This window comes from Eumetopias jubatus, unplaced genomic scaffold (genome assembly GCF_037043125.1).
Source record: "Eumetopias jubatus isolate StellerSeaLion01/CBP00866 unplaced genomic scaffold, mEumJub1_p1.0 scaffold_1, whole genome shotgun sequence".
In the NCBI taxonomy this organism is placed as follows: Eukaryota; Metazoa; Chordata; class Mammalia; order Carnivora; family Otariidae; genus Eumetopias; species Eumetopias jubatus.
Window position 1 is genome coordinate 209,809,078 of NW_028274807.1, and position 14,855 is coordinate 209,823,932.

General features: G+C 39.6%; 1 protein-coding gene across 2 annotated transcripts; it reads right to left on the bottom strand.

Annotated features, from left to right (window-relative positions):
- Positions 1-12,033: 12,033 nt before the first annotated feature.
- On the bottom strand, positions 12,034-14,488 carry LOC114197709 (uncharacterized). Of its 2 annotated transcripts, XM_028088824.2 has the most exons (4): positions 14,323-14,488; positions 14,080-14,140; positions 13,404-13,687; positions 12,034-13,319 (listed from the first exon to the last, which is right to left on the bottom strand). In XM_028088824.2, exons 1-4 carry the CDS (start codon positions 14,354-14,356, stop codon positions 12,034-12,036), a joined length of 1,665 nt encoding a protein of 554 aa, XP_027944625.1. In that variant the 5' UTR covers positions 14,357-14,488. The 2 variants fall into 2 exon arrangements, with proteins under 2 accessions (XP_027944625.1, XP_027944622.1); XM_028088821.2 differs by having other exon boundaries at positions 12,034-13,687.
- Between the last annotated feature and the right edge of the window lie 367 nt (positions 14,489-14,855).

Sequence of the window (14,855 nt, forward strand, 5' to 3'; positions counted from 1 at the left end):
AGAGATAGAGAGCACGAGAGGGAAGAGGGTCAGAGGGAGAAGCAGACTCCCTGCTGAGCAGGGAGCCCGATGTGGGACTCAATCCAGGGACTCCAGGATCATGACCCGAGCCCAAGGCAGTCGCTTAACCAACTGAGCCACCCAGGCGTCCCTGAGGTCTGTGTTTCTTTAGGGACAGTTTCTATCAATTTGTTTCTTTGAATGGGCCATGTTTTTCTGTTTCTTTGTGAATTTTTGTTAAAAATTGGGTATTTGACTATCTTAATATGGTAACTCTGGAAATCAGATTCTTTCCCTTCCCTAGAGTTTGCAGGGTTTTTTCTTTTAATTGTTGAAAGCTGTAGTCTGTTTTTTTCCCAAACTATTTTTGCAAACCCTATTACTTGTGTGATCACTGAAGTCTCTGTTCCTTTAGCTTGTGTTTAGCTTCTGGTTTTGTTTTTTGCTTTTATTATTATTAAGCAATCTCTCCCCACAACGTAGGGCTTGAACTCACAACCCCGGAGATCAAGAGTCACATGATCTACTGATTGAGCCAGCCAGGTGACCCTAGCTTATGTTAGAGAGTTTCTTGAATATCAGGAGTACTTCCAGCCTGCAGGCTGGCTTTGCTCTGTCGCTCTTTTCAACACTTACCTAGGCTTGCTCTCAGCCTGAGGTAAAAGCTAATGTTTTAGCTTTTTTCTGGGCATGTACCTTGCCTTGGCATGAATATGGCCTTGTAACTTCCCCTTTACACAGCTGCTTTTAAATGTTCTAACTTCCCAAAGAATTTCAGCCCATCTTCTCCTCAGGCCTCAGATGATATATTCTCTTGCACCAGGCATCAGCAGGTCTGTATTCGCCTTGCAGCTTTTATGAACCATTCAGGACACTTTTCCCACCCGAGTTTCTAGTTAGGTGAAAGAGACAAGCACCTGTGTCAATCCTTCAGGCTCCTCCAGACAGGTTAGAACACATATACACAATGATTTGCAGATGAGGTCTGCTCTGCTCCCTTGGGTTCAACAGAAGAACTGGGAGCCAAGCTGCTACTGCTTCAAGACCAGGGCCACTTACATGCTGGGAAGAGGGTCAGGCAGCGTCAAGTAAAAAAGCCACAAAACTTTCCTCCCATGTGAAGATGGCTTTTTCTTGATTGGGTATTCACTTGGTTGCTGTAAAGCTTTGCCTATTTTCCAGAGTTCTGCAAAGGTGGTTCAGCTTCTGCTTTTCCCCCCTCAGTGTTTCTGTGGGGGAGCAAGGGCTTCGAGCTTCCTAGCCACCATTTTGTTGACATCACTCTTAATATTTTGCTACTCTTAGTCCTCTGTCCCATTCACAGAGACATACAATGCAGGGAGGAATTAGATCTCAAGCAGGAGGAAGACATGAGGACTTAGACCTTCCCTTAGGCTGCTTTTTTTTTTTTAAAGATTTTATTTATTTATCTGACAGAGAGAGACACAGCAAGAGAGGGAACACAAGCAGGGGGAGTGGGAGAGGGAGAAGCAGGCTTCCCACTGAGCAGGGAGCCTGATGTGGGGCTCGATCCTCATGACCTGAGCCGAAGGCAGACGATTAACAACTGAGCCACCCAGGAGCTCCCCTTAGACCACTTTTCATGCCTCTACACCAAAAGCTTAGAGTACTTTGATTACTTTTGTTGTGTAAATAATTAGTTTATAGATTATAGCAAGGGTCAGCATCCAGTGGCCGACACGCCAAATCTGGCCCTCCACCAGTATTTGTAAATCAACTTTAACTGTGTATGTTCACATAATATTCATGGCTGTTTATAAGCAGGACAATGGCAGAACTGAGTAGTTGTGACAGAGATCACAGGGATTGCTCAGATGAGCAAATCTAGTATCTGGCTCTTTTGCAGAAAGTTTACCTGCTTCTGATTCAGAACTCCTGGCACAGAGGAGATGCTTCAAAATTAGAACTGCATTAAGAGCACAATCTCTGAGCCAAATGGTATGGGTCTGAATTCAATCTTTTATCATTTACTAGCTTTTGTGACTAAAATTCATTGCAATCACTTGCTTTAAGGAAATATAGCTACTTTGTAGAATTTGCTCCAGTTTTAGTGTATTAATCTATGGGTACTGAGTAATTTCCATAAAACAATGGAAATGCTGTCTGACAGCACACTCTGCAAGGTGGGGGCTGGGCAGATAGGATTAGATAAGCGTTGGTGTTGCTAGTTGCTGGCCTGTTATAACAAGGCTATGTTGTCATTTAAACCAATCAAAAAAGGAAAGAAGAGAAACCCCTGGTCTGATTCAGAATCAGATATGAGCAGTAACGAAAATAACTTTGATGTCCCTCCACGAGAGATAGAGCCACGGAGAACAGCAACAAAAACCAAATTCACAGTGGATTTGGATTCAGATGATGATTTCTCAGATTTTGATGAAAGAACTCAAGATGAGGATTTTGTCCCATCATCAGATGTTAGTCCACTTAAGACCAAAGCTTCCCCCAAACATACTACCAAAGAACTGAAGCCGCAGAAAAGTGCCACGTCAGTAATGGACCTTGATGATGATGACAGTGTACCACTTCCTCCAGGTTCTCCTGCTGCTGATTTCTCAGCTGACACTGAAATCCTAAACCCCGTTTCTAAAAAGAAGGTGGTGGTGAAGAAGACGGCAGCAAAAAGTCAGTCTTCCACCTCCAGTACAGGTGCCAAAAAAAGGGCTGCACCAAAAGGAACCAAAAAGGATCCAGGCTTGAATTCTGATGTACCTCAAAAGCCTGATCCCCCCCAAACCAAAACTCGCCGCAAAAGGAAACCATCCACTTCTGATTCCGACTCTAATTTTGAGAAAATGATTTCTAACAGTCACAAACAAGAAATCCGAGGGCGAGAGTGAGGACTTCCATCTGGACTTAGACTCAGCTGTGGCTCCTCAGGCCAAATCTGGATGGGCAAAGAAACCTATAAAGTACCTCAAAGAATCGGATGAAGACAATCTGTTCTAAAATGTGATAATTTTAAGTAATGGTCTTACTGAGCCCAAGACTGGTTTTAGAGTTACCCGAGTCCCTTAATTTCCTCCCCTCTGAATTTTGTTTGGGGAAGGTAGTTTTAATCCAGAACTACCAAAGTGAAGTGTGTAGAGCCCAAGTATCTATTACCGTTTTATAATACTGTCTAAGTAGTGACCACCGTGGGCATGGTTTTCTTCTCTGCTTTGTCTATGTTTGGAGTGTCTTTTGTCTTTAGAATCTGATTTCAAGTTCTTCTGGACTCTGGAGATAGTTGTGAGGTCACTTCAGCATAACACAGTTTCTTGACGACTCATTAAGCTAAAATTGTTATAAATGTCTACTCTGCCTCTTTTCATACTTTCAGTAAATAAGAGATAGAGCATGATTGTTTTACCTTAGTTTTATAGGTAATTTTCCATCAGATAGAACTTTATAGTTCTAGTACAAATACTCCCCACTCAGTCTTTTATGTGCTGAATTTTTGCTCAAGCAATGAGAAATTGCTCATATTCTTCATATCCTTTTGAATATTAGCAGAGGCTGAAGAAAAATAGCCTGACTGTCTCTGTATAACCTCAACACAGTCAATAGGGTGAAGGAAATTAGTGTTGTGACTATCTCAATTCTTGACTTGTCCCCTCGGGCTGTCTCCAAGTTCGAATCTCCCAAAGAACAAATTTCTAGGGAGGATTGGATTGCAAAAAAGTCGGGGACAACATTCACTCAAAGATCTTATATCAATGCCATCCATACTCAGCAGTGAGCGGTTATATCCATTTTGAGAAATCTCCATAATTTTCAACTTACAAACTTTTAAAGATATTTCTGCATTTTTACATCTGTGTGAGTTGAGTGGTGTTTTCAATGTTTTTGTAAATATTTACTATGTTTTTCTATTTCACTTAATTTCAACCATTTTTTACTTTAATAAAATGTTCTAAACATTGCAAAAACAAAACAAAAACAAAAAACAAGGCTATGTTGTTTTGATGTTGAACATAAACTCTCTTGCAGACAACCCAAATCACACAGGTTTGTTCTCTGTGATGGAACAAGACCAACGTGAGGCCACTATCTTGTCTGTAACTGGATTATACAACAAAATTGTCCAAGCCACAGAAATTACCAAGTGTCTCATTATCCTGGCACACATGATTGACAATTACTTCTTCATCTTTGGTTTTTAGCCCCATTTCTAGATCTAATGATTAAGATACCCGATCACAGAATTACATTTACCTCCTAATATCATTAATCAATGTCCCAATTTCTTTAACTCCCTCCCCCTGCCAACCAACTAATGTAAGCCCAAATCACAGAATAAGTCCATCCTTCCTATTACATCTACTGAGATGCATCATGGTTCTTCATGGTGTATGGTCTCCACCATTACAATGAGTCAGTAACTCAACTATGTTCTACTATAACTGTGTTCCTGGTAATCTCTGGCTGTGTAGCATTGATGAAAGCAAGACAGAAGTTTCTACTAAAATATTAAGTCAGGCGCCTGGGTGGCTCAGATGGTTAAGCATCTGCCTTCGGCTCAGGTCATGATCCCAGCGTCCTGGGATCGAGTCCCGCATCGGGCTCCCTGCTCCTTGGGAGCCTGCTTCTCCCTCTGCCTCTCTCTCTCATGAATAAATAAAATCTTTCAAAAATAAAATAATAAGTCATTTTAATGGAAAAAATGTTAACTATATGTAAATAAAAGAATTTAACCTTAAAAATTGCTTTGGATCCTTGAAGAAATCAAATAATTCAAACCACAAAAAAAATTAAAAATCAAATAATAAAAAAATTGAAAAAACACCCTGAAGTAAATGAATATGAAAATAGAATATCAAAATTTATGGAACACACACAAAATTTTTAGGGTCAAAATTATAATTTTAAATACATTAGGAAGGAATAAAGATCTAAAAATCAACAAGTTTCAATTGCAGTAAACGAGAAAAAGCATATCAAAAGTAAAATTAAAAAAAGGAAATATTAAGCAGAAAAACATTAGAAGCAGAAATCAATGAAACACACCAGAATACCAATAGAGAAAATCAATAAAACAAACAATTGGTTCTCTGACAAGATCAAGAAAATTGATAAAATCAAAGCAGCACCAATCAAGAAAAAAAAGAAGACACGAATTACAAAAATATAAAAACAAGGAAACAAGTATACCCTCTCCAACCCCCAACAAAACCCACAAAACCCATACAAACCTACAAACATACCTGAGATTTTTAAAGCTATAAAGGAATCATGAACTATTTTATGCCAAAAGATTAATTTATTTGAAATGGACAGTTCCTAGCCATAGTCACACCTACAAAATCAACTCAGGAAAAAATAGAGATAGAAAATCTGAATAGGTCTCTATCAAATTAAGAAGTTGAAGTAGTAGTTAAAAATCTTCACACAGGGATGCCTGGGTGGCTCAGTTGGGTAAGTGTCTGCCTTCAGCTCAGGTCATGACCCCAGGGTCCTGGGATTGAGCCCCACATTGGGTTCCCTGCTCCGCCAGAAGCCTGCTTCTCCCTCTCTCACTTCCCCTGCTTGTGTTCCCTCTCTTGCTGTGTCTGTCAAATAAATAAATAAAATCTCAAAAAAAAATATTACTGGTTGATGGGAAGGAACTCTTAAAAAAAAATCTTCACACAAAGAGCCATGGACCAGATAGCCTCACTGTTGGAATTCTAACAAACTTTAATGAAGAAATACCAGGACCACACCAATAAAAGAGGAGCAACTACATAATAAATCATTTCATCAAATCTAGACAAAGATATTACAAGAAAAAAAATGGCAGGAACCCTTTCACACGGTGCTCTTGTGTCAAATCACTATGATGAACATTTTAAGTATATTTTAATTGTCAATTATACCTCAATAAAGCTGGAGGGGAAAAAAAGGACACTGAAACAGAAGTGGGTTTGGGTAGACTGAAAAAAGGAAAGGAAAAAACCCAAAAAATCAGATGAATGACCTCCACAAACATAAAACCTCTTAAAATATTGGCAAATGACATATGGCAAGACGTATAAAGGTTTATACACTGACAAAGTGGAGTTTGTCCAAGAAGGCAAGAGTGGATTTAATTCTCACCAAATGCTATCTAGAAAGAAACTTCAATCTGATGAAACATATGAAAAGCCTACAGGTAAAATCCTACTTAGATGTGTAAGACTGAATGCATTCCCCCTCACTACTTCTATTCAAAATTTTTCTGGAACACATAGCTGAGGCAAGAAGGCAGAAAACTTAAAGGAACAAAGATTAGAAAGAAAGAAGCAAAACTCTTATTTGCGGATGACATAATCTTGTTTGTAAAAATAACTATTGAATCTAAGGGGAAAAAGAAGTCTTAGAATAGCAAGGTCATAGGATCGAAGACCTAAGAATCAACTGTATTGCTATAGACTAGTAATGAAAAATCCAAACCTGAAAGTAAGAAAATTCCATTCACCATAGTATCAAAAGAAAAAAAAATACTATTCTGGAATGGCAGCATGAGGAGCTAGCTCTGTGGACCCCCTCCCCAGCAAAACAAATATAAATGGTAAGTCACTTTAAAAATCCAATTATCGACGGGCGCCTGGGTGGCTCAGTTGGTTAAGCGACTGCCTTCGGCTCAGGTCATGATCTTGGAGTCCCAGGATCGAGTCCCACATCGGGCTCCCTGCTCAGCAGGGAGTCTGCTTCTCCCTCTGACCCTCTTCCCTCTCATGCTCTCTATCTCTCATTCTCTCTCTCTCTCAAATAAATAAATAAAATCTTAAAAAAATTAAAATAAAAATCCAATTATCGTAAGGCTCTGGAAAGTGTCATAATGGCATATAACAAATAAACATGAATTCAATAAAACCTAAGTAAGAGTAAGGGGAGTGAGAGTCTGTGGCACTGAAACCACAATGTGCTTTCTGTCCCTCTCATGTCAATGATGCAAACACCACTCCAGGCAGGGGCAGCCAAGAACACAAGACTTCCCCCAATCCTGCTCTCAGTCCAGGGATCTATCTTCCTGGTAGGGGCAGGAACCAGCATTTGTCATTCCCTCCCAGCTACATATTGCAGAGGATCATTTCCATCTGGCTGCCACTGATAGGAGTGGAGACCCCACTTCAGATGTGGCATGTTAAGAACACTGGAGCCCCAACTGCCCTCTCCCTAGCTCATTTATAGGGCAGAAGTTCTATGCCAAGACGCAGGTCAAGAAGAGGCTGCCACCCACACCTAGTGTCTTTCTCCTAAAATGGGGTTATTCAGGGGCTCAGTTGGTTATGCATCTGACTTTGGCTCAGGTCATGATCTCGGGGTCCTGGGATCGAGCCCTGCGTTGGGCTCCTGCACTCAGTATGGAGTCTGCTTGTCCCTCTGACCCTCCCCCTGCTCGTGCTCTCTCTCAAATAAAATCTTTCCAAAAGGGGGAGGGTTATTCAGAGAAAAGCAGACCAATATCCCCACCCATTATTCCAGAGTTGTGGTGCAAGGATTTTGTTCATAGGCAGAGACAGTTCCTAAGAGCAGATAGCTCCGAAGCTCTCTCCAAAAGGGTTAAGTTTATTTGAAACAAATGGGTGGAATTTCATGACTAAGGGTGCTCTTGAAGACAATGGAGGTTTTGAGGGCAAGCCATGAAGTGGAAGCTAGTAGCTTCACAAGATCACTATATGAAACAAGCCAGCCAGCTAGTTTACTAGAGAACCAGAGAAAGACAGATAAGGAAAGCCCTCTTGGGATTAGAACAAACCTCAAACCCTGGCCTCAAAAACTACTTCTACAAAGGGGCAGGAATGAAATTGGATCAGGCTCTGGAGCAATTTATGCCCCAGGGTACTGTTAAAAACAATAAAGCAACCAGTCTGCCATAACAGTGTGATAAGGGAAAAGAGTCAATGAGAGAGGGGCGCCTGGGTGGCTCAGTTAGTTAAGCGACTGCCTTCGGCTCAGGTAATGATCCTGGAGTCCCGGGATCGAGTTCCACATCGGGCTCCCTGCTCAGCAGGGAGTCTGCTTCTCCGTCGGACCCTACCCCCCTCATGCTCTCTATCTAATTCTCTCTCTCAAATAAATAAAATCTTTAAAAAAAAAAAGAGAGAGAGGGAGAGAGCCCTGTCAAAACCAGTCATCCCATTGAGACTGTAAGCAAGACCAGGGCTGTGCCCTCTGGAAAGCAACATCTGAGGCTCACATTGGAAAAAACAGATGTCACCAAAAAGTCAGCTAATCACAAAACCAATAAAACAAGCAGTCCTGAAAAGTACATGATCTAGAATGTCCAATTTTCAACTGAAAATGTGTAATACATGCAAGTAAATGGAAACGATTGGCTTAAAACAGAAAAAAGGCAGACAACTGCCTGAGATGATCTAGATGATAGATTTAACACAGACTTCAGGGCACCCATTATAAATATGCTCAAAGAACTAAGGGAAACCATATTTAAAGAAGTAAAGGAGGATATGATAATGATGTCACATTACAGTATATCAACAAGAAGTTACTGATGGAGAGAGATTATGCAATCTAAAGAACAGATAAGAATGAAGAAAAATGAAGAGAGTCCTTGGAAAATGTGGAATACTAAGTACAAAAACATATGCATAATGGAAATAGCAGACTGAGAAGACATAGAAAGGAGGATATTCCACCACTGCTGGTTCAAATGAATTCTCTGTCCCTTCCTCTCCCTTTTCTCCTTCTGGGACTCCCATAACGTGAATATTGGTCGGTTTAATGGTATCCCAGAAGTTCCTTGGCTTACTTTCCTTTATTCTTTTTTTCTCTGCTCCTCAGACTTATCATTTCAAATGACCTGTTTTCAGGTTCACAGATTGTTTCTTCTGCATGTTCCAAATCTGCTTTTGATCCTTCTAGTGACTTTTTTCAATTCAGTTTAAAAATTTCTCAGGCGCCTGGGTGGCTCAGTTGGTTAAGTGACTGACTTCAGCTCAGGTCATGATCCCAGGGTCCTGGGATCAAGCCCCGCATTGGGCTCCCTTGCTCGACAGGGGGCCTGTTTCTCCCTCTCCCTCTGCTGCTCCCACTGCTTGTGCTCTCCTGCTTTCTCTGCCAAATAAATCAATAAAATAAAATCTTTTTTTAAAAAATTTCTCTTTAATGTTCTCAATTTCTTCATCTATTCTTCTCCTGACTTTATTTTCCTCTTAAACCCTTTAAGAGTGTCTGTGTGTATATATGTGTGTGTGTATGTATATCTGTGTGTGTGTGTATTTTTTTTTTTTTTTTAGTGTTGTGCACACGCTCCAGTGGGAGGAGGTGCAGAGTGAGAGAGAATCTTAAGCAGGCTCCATGCCCAGCATGGAGCTTGACATGGGGCTTGATCTCACAACCCTGAGATCATGACCTGAGCCCAAATCAAGAGTTGGATGCTTAACCAACTGAGCCACCCAGGTGCCCCAAGAGTATTATTTTAAATACTTTGTCTACTAAGTCTGAAGTCTGTACTTCGTTAGGGTTGGTTTCCGGAGATTTATGATTTAACTTGTTTTGGAGTGGGCCATGTTTTCAAGTATCTCTCTATGCCATGTGATCTTATGTTGAAACTTCGGCATTTGAATTCCTTGCAGAATGGCTCCATGCACATGAAGACTTCCACTACCAGCCTAGCATGAAGACTTAAGGCATTCTTGGGCCTTTTCTGGGCTTGGGTCTCCCCTCGGTCTGTGGGTGTGCTTTCCCCCCCAATTCCCTTGTATACATGCTCTTTTATTTTTTAAAAATTTTTACATGTCTGCTTTTAAATGTATTAATTTCTGTAGGAGTCTCACAAGTCCAAATCCTAGACCATTTGAGCAAATTCACACTGATACAATCCATTTCTTAAAAAATTTTACTTATTTTGGGGGCACTTGGGTGACTCGGTTAAGCATCCGACTTGGTTTTGGCTCAGGTCATGATCTTATGGGTCATGGGTTTGAAACCCGGGTCTGGCTCCACGTTCACCTGGGAGTCTGCTTGAAGATTCTCTCCCTCTGTCCCTCTCCCCACTCATACGTGTGCTCTCTCTCGCTCTCTCTCTAAAATAAAATAAATCTTTTTAAAAAAGTAATCTCTACACCCAATGTGGGGCTTAAGCTCACAACCCCGAGATCAAGAATCACATGATCCAACAACTGAGCCAGCCAGGGGCCCGATATCCATTGTTATTTATGGTTTGTGGTCATCTTTAATTACTACAATGCATTCCACCTCTCTCTTTTTGACTACAGATGTCATTCTGGTAGTCTTTGGAAAGAAGGCACTGACAAAACCATGATGTAAGTTTTTGGAATTAAGAATGATGAGACATTTAATTACAAAAATTAACTACAGAATAAAAAAAATTGAAAAAATAACTTGTATGCACATGATGATATAGACTCAGAATGTATAATAATGACAAAATTACAAGTTGACTTGAAAATCCACAATTGCAGTGGCATGTTTTAATATATCCTATCAGGAAATGGAGAAAATATTTGTTACTATACAAGTTAATAAGACACCTTGAAGGAACATGTACAGAAACACTGGTTTGATAAAAAAAAAAAAAAATTGTAAATCACATAAAAACATAACTGAAAATGTACTGAAGAGTTAGGTTCAGTTGTGAGTAGTTAGAAACACCCACAATCTGCCTGTAAGTGGAAGGTGCTTATTCTCACAAGAAAGGACTGGGTCACAGAAGTCACTGTACAATGCAGTAGAGAAACAAACTACCACATGGTTCCTTTTGACTGCATCACTGTAGCCGTGTTGGTGGAATGGGGAACCCACAGTCATTAGGAGTTTAGGAGAACAAGATCCTTACTACATGTATGAGACCTTATACAAATACAATCCAGAGAAGAGGGAATTCAGCACTTTAAAGAACATTCTCAACAATGATAGTCTAAATGTGTTGCCTGGTGGACACATGATGGCTTGCAGGAAAATCCAAATGGCATCAAACTCTGCTGTGGAACTTGTGGAGGCATCTGTGGAAACCTACAGCTCTGAGAAAATGGAAGTCAAGTAGTTGGTGGTGGTATTGAAGATACTCTTGACTGGCAGGACAAAGAATCAGCAAAATGGGCTGGACGATGTATGCAAAACTCCTCTGGTCTTATCACTGCCTGTACTGTGACTCCAAAAACGAAGGCCTTCTTCCCTTCTGCCTTTCAAACCTCATGCAAGTGAGGCTATTAGTGAATTCTAATATGAAACTATAAAGAAAACAGATTCTAGAAAATTAGGTCAAAACATTACCCATGTTGACCGAACACATTCCAGGAGAGCCATCTCCAATTCTACATTTTTTTGGTCTGATCACAGGTCTCTTAAAGTGTAATAATCCAAATCACAGAAGAAATGACAAAGAGTAAAGGGAAAATATGTAAATAGCAATTCTAATGAGATAATACTCTATGATAAACTCTGCATACTTACAAATTTATGCCAACTAGTTATTAGCCAGGAAAATAAGGCTCTTTTGATGAAAGTAAAAGAAATCTTTTCTCATATGAAAGGAGGAATACTTTTAACAGCTAAGGAATATCCAGTACCTGTGACACGAGGTCAATAGGAAAATCCCAACAAATACCAAAATGTCATTATTCCATGGCCCCTTCACTTACTGAACAGTTAAAAAATTATATAAAAATTAACCTTCCTTATATATTAGAAATACACTTTAACTCACCCATAGATCCAACAGACTTCAAAATGGAAAGATAACATTTCATAAGCTGATTCAAGGAAAAACACTATCTACTAAGCTTATGTACTATTGCTTAAACAGTGCTTACAGAATTGTCTCAACTCAATGTTCAGCTGAAAAGGAACAACTGGAAGCCATAGTCCAGAGACTGAGTCTCAGAATGAAATTCATTATTTTTAACTTTTGAAGCATTTCTTTCATGTAGTGAATTCTCTGGAGTATTTATTATGCTTGATTTAATTTGTATCAGACTTTCCCCTATTACTTACATTTATAGCATTTCTCTCCAGTGGTGTTTTTACATGACTTTGTATTTGTTAAGATTGAAAATGCTCCTGTATTTTTCAGTTATAATTTACCTATCTACTGTGCATTCTCATCACATGTTTATGTAAGGATGTGGGCCAGTTGAAGGCTTTCCCACAATGTTTACATTCAAGGAGTTTCTCTCCAGTGTGAATTCTTTCATGGCTTCTAAATGAACTGGGTCGACTGAAGGCTTTCCCACATTCTTTACATTTATAGGGTTTCTCTCCAGTGTGCACTCTCATGTGTCCTCGAAAGGTTGTACGATAAATAAAAGCTTTCCCACATTCCTTACATTCATAGGGCTTCTCTCCAGTGTGAGTTCTTTCATGTACTTGAACATAACTTGAACAACTAAAGGCTTTACCACATATTTTACATTCATAGGGTTTCTCTCCTGTGTGAGTCCTTTCATGTATTCGAAATGAACTGGGACAATTGAAGGCTTTCCCACATTCCTTACATTTGTAAGGTCCATCTCCAGTGTGTGTCATCATGTGTCTTCGAAAACTTGTGAGAGAAACAAATGCTTTCCCACATTCCTCACATTTATAGGGTTTCTCTCCAGTGTGAGTTCTTCCATGTATTTGCAAACCTAGAGGAGAACTGAAGGTTTTCCCACATTGTTTACATTCATAGGGTTTCTCTGCAGTGTGAGTCCTTTCATGTCTTCGAAAGGAAGTGGGACAACTGAGGGCTTTACCACATTGCTTACATATATAGGGTTTTTCTCCAGTGTGAGTTCTCACATGCACTTGGAAAGTGGTCAGCCAATGGAAGGCTTTTCCACATTCTTTACATTGATAAGGTTTCTCTCCAGTGTGAGTCCTTTCATGTGTTCGAAAGGAACTAGAACAACTAAAGGCTCTACCACATTGTTTACATTCATAGGGTTTTTCTCCAGTGTGAGATCTTTCATGTATTCGATATGAACTGGGACAACTGAATGCTTTCCCACATTCCTTACATTTATAAGGTCCAACTCCAGTATGCGTTATCATATGTCTTTGAAAGCTTCCAAGAGAAATGAAGGCTTTCCCACATTCCTTACAGTCATAGGGTTTCTCTCCAGTGTGAGTTCTTTCATGTTTTCGAAGAGAACTGGGACAACTGAAAGCTTTACCACACTTTTTACATTCATAGGGTTTCTCCCCTGTGTGAGTTCTTTCATGACTTCGAAAGGAACTGGGACAACTGAGGGCTTTACCACATTGCTGACATTGATAGGGCTTCTCTCCAGTGTGAGTCCTTTCATGTGTCTGAAAGGTTTGATGATATCTAAAGGCTTTTCCACATTGTTTACATTGATAGGGTTTCTCTCCAGTGTGAGTCCTTTCATGTTTTCGAACAGATTGGCGATATCTAAAGGATTTCCCACATTCCTTACATTTGTAAGATTTCTCTACACTGTGATTTCTTTCATGTTTTTGAAAAGGTTGGAGATAGCTGAAAGCCTTTCCACATTCTTTACATTTATAAGGCTTTTTTCCGTATTCCTGATACTTGTATGGTTTAGGTGAAGTGTGAGATCTCTTATGCCTATTAAGGGATGAATGGCGCATGAAGACTTTTCCACAAACACTGCACTCCCATGGTTTTACTTCAATAGGAGTTTTCTTGTTCAGATTAAGATTTGGAATAGGGCTGAAGTTTCCTCCACATTGACTACCTTCTTTACTTTGACAGAGCCTCTCTACCATATGACTTCTGCAAAAAAACCCAGAAGGGTATTACTGATTTGTAATTTCCTATCTATCAGTAAATACTAGAATTACATTGTTACCATTTACAAATAGGGAAAGGGTAGGTTTTTCTGTCCTGTCTGAATTGTTTGAAAATGAATATTCTGTAAGAGGACTCAACTGTAACTATTATATGAAAACAGTGAGAGTTATATATGGAGTTTCTCAATAATATTTCCAAATGAACTATTTTGCAAATACCGAAGATTTGTCACATTTAAGAAAATGCTTTTGGTGAAAACTTTCTAGGAAAAAATACATTTGAAGCTGGGCTGTCTCGTGACTGCTTGCTTTTAAATTTTTGTAACATACAAAAGATTCCCCGGGACACTCCTTTCCATCATGAAGGCAACTCACCTTAGTTTTCTTCCCTGGTTTTTGTACTGATCTTCAATGTTATGGTCTTTCCATTTTTTCCCTACAATGAAAACCCAGAAAAAAACAATAAATTATAGAAGAATTATTACAAGTCCATGATGAGTTCTGACCATGCCTGATTTACCAAAGTATTCCTTTTCTCCATTCCAAATCAAAGAACACTGATGGGCAAGAAACACTCGTCCTCTGATTGACAAGGTGAAAGTAAGGTGTCATCCTTACCTATTGAGGCCAGGTTTCTCAAGGTTTCCCGCATCACATCTCTGTAGAGTTTCTTCTGTGAAGGATCCAGCAGAGCCCATTCCTCCAGGGTAAAGTTTACAGCCACATCCTCAAAGGCCACTGGGTCCTAAAACGTCCCACATTATGTGTAGAGGAGGATGAATGAGACAGCACTAGAAATCTATAGTCAATTCATAAGAAGTTCACATGATTCTGTAATCTCAAAATATTCCATGACTTGGTCATCAGAATTCTCACTCTCGATATGTAATCATTTCCTCATAAATTTAGGAGCATCATGAACACACATAAATTATTTCTACTTTTTTACTAGTTTCACTTCAAGTCTCATTGCTCTCTAATGGTAGAGTCCCAAGCACATTAGAGAATAAAATAAATGATATACGAAGGAAAGAAACATTTCCATTTTAAGACCATCAATTCCTTGTGAGAAAAAAAACTCAGCTCCTTCCTTATTACACACCATTATCACACAGCACATGAAGCACAGGGTCACATCTTCATGAAATTTT

What these genes read in the sequence shown, in the direction of transcription:
- LOC114197709 (XM_028088821.2), bottom strand. Translation starts at nt 14,356, where the DNA reads ATGCGGGAAACCTTGAGAAACCTGGCCTCAATAG. An exon ending in GAGAAACCTGGCCTCAATAG is followed by an intron (nt 14,141 to 14,322) that starts GTAAGGATGACA and finishes TTTTCATTGTAG; the next exon opens with GGAAAAAATGGAAAGACCAT. An exon ending in AACCAGGGAAGAAAACTAAG is followed by an intron (nt 13,688 to 14,079) that starts GTGAGTTGCCTT and finishes GTTTTTTTGCAG; the next exon opens with AAGTCATATGGTAGAGAGGC.